At 30.5% G+C, this 10,141-nt stretch overlaps 1 protein-coding gene across 2 annotated transcripts; it reads right to left on the bottom strand.

Annotated features, from left to right (window-relative positions):
* Window positions 1-1,380: 1,380 nt before the first annotated feature.
* Window positions 1,381-5,061, bottom strand: LOC105795532 (probable protein S-acyltransferase 12). 2 transcript variants are annotated; one of them, XM_052633798.1, is made up of 8 exons: window positions 4,666-5,061; window positions 4,378-4,591; window positions 3,619-3,710; window positions 2,714-2,837; window positions 2,526-2,611; window positions 2,198-2,263; window positions 1,767-1,917; window positions 1,381-1,673 (listed from the first exon to the last, which is right to left on the bottom strand). In XM_052633798.1, the coding sequence occupies exons 1-7, from the start codon at window positions 4,852-4,854 to the stop codon at window positions 1,801-1,803; spliced, it is 888 nt and encodes a 295-aa protein (XP_052489758.1). In that variant the 5' UTR covers window positions 4,855-5,061; the 3' UTR covers window positions 1,381-1,673; window positions 1,767-1,800. The 2 variants fall into 2 exon arrangements, with proteins under 2 accessions (XP_052489758.1, XP_012480671.1); XM_012625217.2 differs by having other exon boundaries at window positions 1,381-1,917; window positions 4,666-5,060.
* Window positions 5,062-10,141: the final 5,080 nt, after the last annotated feature.

The raw sequence follows: 10,141 nt of genomic DNA, 5'->3' as shown, positions 1-10,141 counted from the left end.
GATTCGAACCTGGACAGTTACAGGTTAGAGAATTTATATTGATTATCGAAAGTTAAGTAAGTCAATTTACCCCAACCGTCATGAAAATATGATGCAATTTTTTTTGTTCACGAAACCCTAACTCAAGATACCTCCATTACATGTTACCATTATTACACATGAAGAAAAAGGAAAACATTAAAAATATATTTAAAAATTTTAAAAATAAAAATTCAAATAAATATATCATTTTCAAATATTAAAATGTCAAAATATATATTTTAAAAATATTTAAAATTTTCAACAAAATAAATAATTTTAAAAATTATAAAACATTTTAAAATTAAAAATTAAAAAATAAATATGAAAGTCCTTAAAATTTTTAAAAATATAGAAAAATAAAAATGGAAGTTGTTACACTTCAAAAAAATGTAAAGTCTTTCCCAGTTTTTTTTAAATATAGCCGTTTGGTTTATAAAAATATTTTTATTTTTCTTTTAAAAATGTTTTATTTTTTATTTTTATTTATATAAATTAAAATTAAGACATCAGATTTAGTATTTGAAAAATTATTAAAAAGGAATAACTTTTATTTATACAAGTTTGAACCAAAGCAATTTTATTTGAGGTTAAAATCCATATTTTCATAATGTTTAGCTTTACAAAACAATTTTTCGCAAAAACAATGAAAATAAACATTTTATTATTTTTAAATTTCCCAAATTTTCATTTGACAAAAATCATTTTAAAATTTTAACCAAACACTATCTTCAATGTTTTCCATATTTCAAGAGAATGAAAACAAAAATGCCCTCTGATACTTGAAACCAAACGGAGCATAAGATTTTTCAATTTTTGTCTTTCAGAGTTTAAAATTTTAATTTTAATATTTTCAAAAACTAAAATTATTTTTTCAATTTTTATCTTTCAGAGTTTAAAATATTAATTTTAACATTTTCAAAAATTAAAATTATTTTTAAAATCTGAAGAAATAAAAGTATTCAAGAAAATAAAGTTAGATATGTTCAGAACATTAAAAATTAGAAAATATCTGAAAAAAAAAAAACATATATAGAAAAAGAACCCAACTATCTTTCTTCATTATTATCGTTTTGAAATTTTAATATTTTAAAAGAATCAGGTTTTTAGAATCTTAAAACATTTTAATGGGAATGTCGAGGTAAAGGTTTCATTGGTCACAAAATGTCATCATTCTTCCATTACATCTGAGGTGAATTGTTGCATGGAGTGCAACTATAGGAACCAAACTCGGAACAAATTGCATATTTATTTATTTTAATATATTTAAAACAAGAAACCCCATGGATAAATGCTACCTAATCCCAGAACGGTTGGTACTGGGTCCTCAAATAAAGCTATGTTAATCTGCTGAAATAATAATAAGTTCAATAATGTACTAGTCTTTATCAATTTGTGGGCCGGCCACCATCGTTTTCTAAAATGAATTGACAACATATCTTCAAACATGAAACATGCATGGCGTTAAGGGATTTGTTGTCATCGAAAACGTTATTTCCAGTTCGTATTTGTCCTATCTCGCCTATAACACATGACAATTCGGCGATACAACTCACCTTTTCAGCTTTTACTCTAAAAATAACAGGTAGCTAACAGGATTCTTCAATAACAAAGAAACTTGACACGCTGCTTTTGTTTACCTTCACTTCAAGCCACTATCATCAAATATTATGTTGTGAGGTTCAAGCTTTCAGATTGCACATTTAAACCTAAGATAATAACAATGGCAACATGATACTCAGGCTTACACAATCGAGGTCAGATGGTACTCTCAATAAAACCTCAAGCATCAACATCTGAACGTGTTGGAAACTCTAGGCCACGTAGTGCTGGTATTTTCTCTAAGTCATCTTCTGAGAACAGTGGGAATAACCACAAACTTTTCTTTGTGCCAAACACCTTAAACAGGGTAAAAGGATCATGAGAGATGCCTTGCACGGGAAGCAAGACACAACAAATTCCAATAAAGATATACATGATTATTGCACGATACAGCATTATGAGCTCTAGATGCATTTCTAATTCATGATAATCACTTATGCTTTAATTATACCACATTATGAGCCCTAGATGCATCTCAAAAATGTTATTGATAAGTAAATCATCTTTCCTCATATTTACGTCATATAAATAACATTATAAAACAAGAAGGTTAGGGAGTATGCAAAGCGAGTGTTACCTGCTCAAAATTCTTTTTCCTTCCCAAGTCATATTTCCACCTAATCACTCCTTTCTTCTCATGAACCTGGAAAATTGTTTCACAAAGGTAATATATAACACACTAAAAATTAAATAAAGCACCCAAACATACAGCACAACCTAATGATAATAGCACTACTCACTAGTGGTTGCTTAAAATAAAAGCATCAACTTTCTATAGATTCTCAACAACAGGAAGGCAACACATCAAAATCAACATCTTGCTGCTCTACTAAATCTCCAGGCAACAATATAGAACAACATAAATAAAATCAAGATGGCTGAAAAATATTAGCTGTATGGTATACCTCTACTGATGTCGTATTGCTTGATAGAAGAGATGCATGCATGACGACGAAACAAAGAAGACTCAGAGCAAAAGCAAAATTGAGAACTGCATCAAGGTACAGAATCTGTAAGAAAGATGAAAACAATGAGAATGCAGAACAAATATGATGAGCTGAAAATGATATATCAACTCAAGTTGACAACTTACCAAATGCCAAAAAGATTATCGCTGATTTGGCAGCAGAAGAGTGATTCTTGGCTTCACCAAAGAAATTGATAAAACTTGGCAGCAACACTATGGTGACCATTGTCGTCTCCAAAAACGTATATAGCTTTTATTGGGAGAAATAAATGTCAGGAAATATAGGAAAGATGAAGAGACGGCCATTCCTGCCCCTTTTTTGGTTCAAAAGAAGGGTAAAGGGCAGAGAAGATTGTACTTTCTAAGCAAGTTTAAAGATACGTAGCCAACATTCAGTTCAGCCACCTTTAGTTTGAGCAATACGAGGCCTTTTTATTAGGAAAAAAAGAAAACAAATGGAATGAGGACACTAAACTTTTAAGGATGCTGATGAACATTCACATGCATATTCTGAAATGTGTAACTAACTATATGTAAATGTACTTAATCCAGCCCAAAGAAAAGACACGAAGAAACAGAAAGCACAATACATGAAGAAATATTCAATATTTTTATGCATCAAAACTAGTAATTATTTATAAAATCACTAGTGATCGAAGCAAATAGAATTAATCAACTGTTGGGATTAACGGAGTTGCAAAAATAGTAGGCTGGCTGAAATTCTTTCTTAGATACCTCAAAGATATTGCAGAAACAAAACTTCAAATAACCAATGCAACCATTGCTTCTTAGGCTTATTAGAAGTTACAAACGACAGTTATATTAGTGTCATACTTGCAATTCATGAAGTATCTTTTTCAAACAAAAAATTGACAAAGTAATATCAGTTCAACCCTAACAGATTTTTTCCAGTGAAACATAGTTATGATTAAACATAAAGTGAAAAAACATAAACAGAAAAAGAAAGATGGGACATACTTCAATCTTATTCCTTAACTACAAATTACCAAGTAAGATGAATGGCAAGTTACCAAGAAAAGAAGGAAAAACTTATAGTTGCATGCTCCAACACAATTCACCACCCAGACACAGTGGTGGTCCATCTTGAGAACACATCTTTGACCTAAAAAAAACACGATGTAGAAGGTCATATTTCATGCTATCAGCTTGACACATTCTCATACTTCAATTAAGCCAATTAAAATCAGTAGCAATATTCCACAGAATGGTTTTGGAGATAGTTTTGAAAATCTACAAAAGAAAGGTTGCCAAGGTTAAAAAATCTCAGTTCATCTCCTTCAATTAAGGAACTAACAATCTTTTCTAACATCAACCAGATTGAACTGTATCTCCTACTTATTTGCTACAAATTTCTTACCCTAACTACTCCAAGATTTCAAGATTCCACAGAATGGTTTTGGAGATAGTTTTGAAAATCTACAAAAGAAAGGTTGCCAAAGTTAAAATCTCAGTTCATCTCCTTCAATTAAGGAGCTAACAATCTTTTCTAACATCAACCAGATTGAACTGTATCTCCTACTTATTTGCTACAAATTTCTTACCCTAACTACTCCAAGATTTCAAGATTCCTTTTTTTCCCATTCAAAGCTAGCCATTCACCCTTTTTCCAATTCAATCTAAAAAGTTCACAAAATAAGTTTAACCTTTAAATCTTACACCATTCTACCTGTCTGATTTCTTTTTTCTTTTTAATTACATGATAACAAGGTTCCGCCTTAAATGGATATAATAAATCCAAAAACGAACTGGAAGATTTAAATTTGACTTACAAATAGAACAATGATGGCACCGTGGCGGCTTCCCATTCTGGCAATGGATGCAATATCCACCACCACGCGATCTTCTCTCAAATCCGTCTTCCGCAGCAGCTAAAGAAGTACCAACCTCCAAGCTCTCCTCCCCGGAAACAGCTCTCCAATTCTCAGGTACAGAGCCAGGGTCCTTAAGCACCACTCTAATATAACTCCACAACAAAAGCACAAGCTGCATACATGAACAAAATAAAATTCAAGTTGCTACAAAAAGTAACAAACAGTAAAATTAACTAAAAAAATTACCAGAACATGGAATATAATGACGATGGTGAAGGATAAAAAGGAGTCGAATCCACCGCGGAGTAACAGTGGGCCATACGTAAGGAAAACGACGGCATAGTAAGAAACGCCAACAATCGCGGCGACGAGGAGGATCATGACGTGGCCGAGGACTCTAAGACCAGAGCAAAACTTGAAGACGTTTATTTCCATTGAGGAAGTGAAGCGGCGGGTTATCCCAATTTGGGGAATGATGGGGAGAGGTCTTCGGGTTCGCGGCGGGAAGAGGCGTTTCCAGATGTGGGGAGCCAGGGTTGGTTGGTGTTGGGGGATGAGGATATTGGTATTCTGGATTTTGTTTTATGCCAATCGCCAAATCGGTTAGGTCCGTGCACGGCAAAGGTTACTTTATTAGCGTGGTCTTTGCCTCTCGGTAAGTTGGTAGGTTTGAATCTAGTTAATTTTATTTATTCAATATATGTTTGTACATGAATTTTATTTAATTAAAATATTTCTTTTTGTTACAAAAAGAAATTTAATTAAAATAATAATAATGTAGTGATAGTTGCTTTCGCGGTTTCAATAAAATGTGATTCTTTGAAATGTAATTGCTAGAAATGTGATTATTATATTGCTTAAAATCTTCAAAAGTTATATTATTACATTTAGTTTACTAATTATTTTTAAAAAGTAATGACAATTTACAAATTTACTAATAAATAAAAGATAATATTCATGCATTTAATTTTTATAATAAAATTTATTCTTAAAAATATTTGGATTAAATATTAATAATAAATTTTAATTGATAATCACTAAATTTTAATTTTAATTGAAAACAAAATTGTTTCTATTTTGCCATGCATATATTTTAAAATATGATAATGCATGTATCAAACTTGTTTTGGAATAAATTAAAAAAATACTTGAAATCACGTTTTGTTTTAACTAAAGGTTAGCTCATAGGAATATATATATATAAGTTTATTCCAGGTATTGCTCTAAGCAAAACTACAAAAAATTAAATCATAGGAATGTAAAATTATAGGCAGTTTAACCCACAATTCCTACACAGTTTAAATGGAACAATTTTGGTCATATTCTCCAAAAAATAGTTAGTATGTAACACCCTTATACCTGACCCGACTATCGAATTAAGTATAGAAATGTTACATTGATTGTCAAAATAAAAGAAGACTTATGTTCTAACAATAGTCAAAATACTATATTCAGAATATTTTGATTTAACTATAATAATTGTATTGGTATTACAATGGGAAAATAATTCAGATGAATCTTTCAAGTATCTATACAATTAAAATAACTTACTTACAAAAAACAGAGGCCAAGTATCGATATTGGGCATGAAGTATTGGTACCATTGTTGTAGGTATCGATACCCCTGTTTAGTATTGATACCGTTTTTAGCTTCGATGTTTTGAAAATTATCCAACAAATTTAGTAGTATCGATACCACTAAAGAAGTATTGATACCTTTCACCAGAGTATTGATACTCTAGTAAGGCACCGATACCAAAATAATCTTCAAAGTTTCAAAAAAAATCAGATTAAATTCATTAGTATCGATACCAATGTTGAAATATCGATACTTGCCACTGAGTATAGGTACTTTGACTATAGTATTGATACCAAGACAAACTTCTGTTGTTTGAAACGCTGGGAAACTTGCCAATTTCCCAAACTTTATAGATTTAAATCCCTACGCACCAACAATCTCAAACAAAACCATTCCAATATATAATTCAAGCATATCAATCGATTATGTTACCAACATCTTATAACTCATCACAAGCACATTAGTATTTTAATTAAGTTCACTAGATTGATAAAGTCTACAAAGTTTTGCATTTAAATCCTTTGTATCCATATACATACCCAAAATACCTATGTACATGCCAAACTAAGTCCCAAAAGTTTAAACATACTCTTTTCCAAACTTGGAGATGTAATGAGATAAGCCGACCACAACCACTGATCTAGCCTGCCGGGATCTATCTTATACCTACACGTTAAAAACAAACACGTTATGTAACACCCTTAACCATGATCTGTTACCAGAACAGGGTTACGGAGCATTACCAAACTTTAAGAATTAAATACGAACATTTCCCAACTTTTGTTACACATATTAAGAATCAGTTATATAACACTCATATTGTCCCTTAGATGGACCTTCGAGACCCAATATTCACCTTAGAAGTAAATCGGGACTAAACCGGGTACTCAGGGATTTTTTTTCCAAAATTTCAAAAATTTTCTTAGAAGCAAGGGACACATGCCCATGTCTCTGCCCGTGTGAACGAAAATAGGCCCTTTTAAGGCCACTTTCTCACCCATTTTGACATTAACCTGTACTCAACATTCACATACACCAATATATCCCAACCAAGCAATCAATACAAGCTAAAACATGTTCACAACATAACATAACATCATAAATATTTCATTTACTTATACTTACCTCTTTAACTTAGTTCATTGATTTATCAAATTCTACTACTAATTACATGCATACAAACATTTAATATTCACAACCACAATTCAAACTATTTCATTGCCAAACCAATCCTATACATGTCATATAAACCAAAATTTACATTGCAAAAACTACCGGAATAAACTGGATAGTGTAGCTTGATTTGTTGATCTGATCTTCAAACTACACGTTAATCTACAAGAACATTAAACAACACAAGTAAGCTTAATGAAGCTTAGTAAGTTCAATAGGTTAAACATTGATCTTACCGAACTTAATATAATATAATAAATTAAATTGTAAATAAAGCATACATTTTTCCCTGTCAAATACAATATAATCAATAAACACACTTCCTTCAGATCAATATCAATAATAATTTATAAATCTTTCAATTCAATCACATAAGTCTCTTATCATTTCTTACTGAATTGAAGAACAGCTTACGGATATGAGTACATCGTTCTTTTTGTGCTATAGTCCAACTATGGTCTTACACATGCATTGCCATGGCCCTCCCATGGTCTTACATTTGTAGTGCCATAATCCAGTTTTGGTCTTATCATCAAAATGCCATAGCCCAGCTATGGTCTTATACATGTATCTTTACTGCCATGGTCCAACCAAGGTCTTACGTTCAAGGTGGGTATTTTCATTAAAATGCCATAGCCCAGCTATGGTATTACATTTAAACTTTGCCATGGTCCAACCATGGTCTTATCCGTCAATTCATTCTTTACCACGGAACGATCGTACTCAATCCTACGTTCTACTCGTTTTAAACATTCAATTCAATTTTCATACTTTTACAATAATCTTAATTTCAACAACAAAATATGAATAAATATATTATACCATTTCTAAATTAAAAAATAATCATGAAAGTTTAACCATATGAACTTGCCTGGGTTGGATTGTAAAATTGGTAATAGTTTAGAGACTACTCGGCTAATTTCCCTTTTTCTCGTTGATCTACGAGCTCTTGATCTAGAATGTAAAATTTTTCATTCATTAGCATATATTTCAATTTCAGTCCACTTCACAATTTATACCCCTCAAATTTTGAAATTACACAATTACCCCAACTTTTACAGTTTTTGCAATTTAGTCCCTTACCAATTAACTCTTCAAATGAGATAATTTTTCTCAATTAACACTTTATATAAATATTATAAGCTATTACACAACCCTTAATAAATTTAATTTAATACCAAACCCTAATATTTAATCTTTTTCACAATTTGGTCTTAAAATTAATTTCTATTGAAATTACTTGATAAAATCTTCATATAACAAAATTAAAACTTCAAATCCATATTAATTCATCATAAACATACAACACTCATCAATGGTAACTTTCAAAATTACCCATAGAATCAAAAACTAATGAATTACATAGTTGTACCTAATTGTAAAAGTCTCAAAAACATAAAAATTTCAAGAGAAAACCAAGAATTAAACTTACATGAAGTAAAAATATAAAAAACCAGCTTAAGAATCTCTCTAATGGATGTTTTTGGCTGAGAATTGAAGAAAAGTTGCCTAGAAATATTTAGATTTCTTTTTATTTAAGCTTAATTTTACCAAATTTACAATTTTGCCCTTAAACCACCTAATTCCAAGATTTTTTTTCTGCTTATGCCGCCTCAGCCATTCCTTGGGTGTCTAATTTCCCTTTTAGTCCTCCCTTATTTACCATTTATGCTATTTAATCACTTTAGCAAGTTTTGCACCTTTTTCAATTTAGTCCTTTTTAATTAATTAATTATCGAAACGATAAAATTTTCTAACGAAACTTTAATACTATCTTAATGAAACTCTGTAAATATTTATAAAAATATTTCTAACAAATATTTATAAAGCATAATTCACTAATTCATTAGCTTTCCTAAATTCACAATCGACTCATAAACACTATATAATAAAATTTACGAGCTCACTTGTCGGATTTAGTTGTCTCGAACCACTATTTCTGACACCACTGAAAATTGGGTTGTTACACGTTAAGACGGTGAAGACTTAGTAAGTACAAGAAGAATTTGAATCCTTTATTTAGTAACAATTAATATTCTAAATAAACTTAAACTTAATTCATTTCAAACTTAATCCCTAAGGTTCAAAATTTAACTCACGCAGACTTATTGTGACTTACCACGACATTATATCGGTACTTAACTCATATATCATATAGTAGCATAATATAGGCTAAATTGAACACTTAGGATATACAAAACAGATACAAAGGTGCACTGAGGTGCATCCGTGAGCATTGTAGTATATTCATGTAGTAGTGAGCACCGTAGTGCTTAACAGAACAGTAAGCATGTTAAACTTCCTTTACGGCATGCCATCTATATCCTAATAGTTCTAGTATCGTCTACACGAGCTTTATTTCAATAGATCATAGCAATTATTCATTCAAAAGATTTAATGTAAACTTTTCACCTTTTTTGCAATTTAGTCCTTGAACTCATAATCTCCATATAGCTTATAATTTCACTACATTTTTTTAATTCATGGCATAAATACTTTAACAACTAATTCAATATCCATCTGTTTGTTTCCATTCATAATTTTTGTACCACATTTTAGCTCTTTACAATTTATTCCCTTTTATTATTACATCATTCTCATAATTAAACTAACTAATTAACTTACTTTAAAATTTATATTTAAAGGAAACAATGTAAAATTCTTGAAGTACTTACGCTTTCTCCTCTCCTACTCTTTGGCTACTTATTTTCCTTTGTCTTCAATTTGGTCATTAATTTTCTTCTCTTTCTTTTCATTTTCATATCAAAACACATAACATATACTTGTTAAAATCATAATCAAATAACATACTCATACTTGACTAATGAATCTAACATAGATTTCATGAAGATTTCATCATTTCTTACCTTGTTTTCAAGAAATCAAAATCTAATCTTTTTTTCTCCTTCAAGACCACTATTGACTCTTCTTTTCTTGAAATTAAGGTAACTACTAGCCTTATCTATTGAT

This window comes from Gossypium raimondii, chromosome 7, assembly GCF_025698545.1.
Source record: "Gossypium raimondii isolate GPD5lz chromosome 7, ASM2569854v1, whole genome shotgun sequence".
In the NCBI taxonomy this organism is placed as follows: Eukaryota; Viridiplantae; Streptophyta; class Magnoliopsida; order Malvales; family Malvaceae; genus Gossypium; species Gossypium raimondii.
This window is presented reverse-complemented; position numbering and strand designations above follow the sequence as displayed.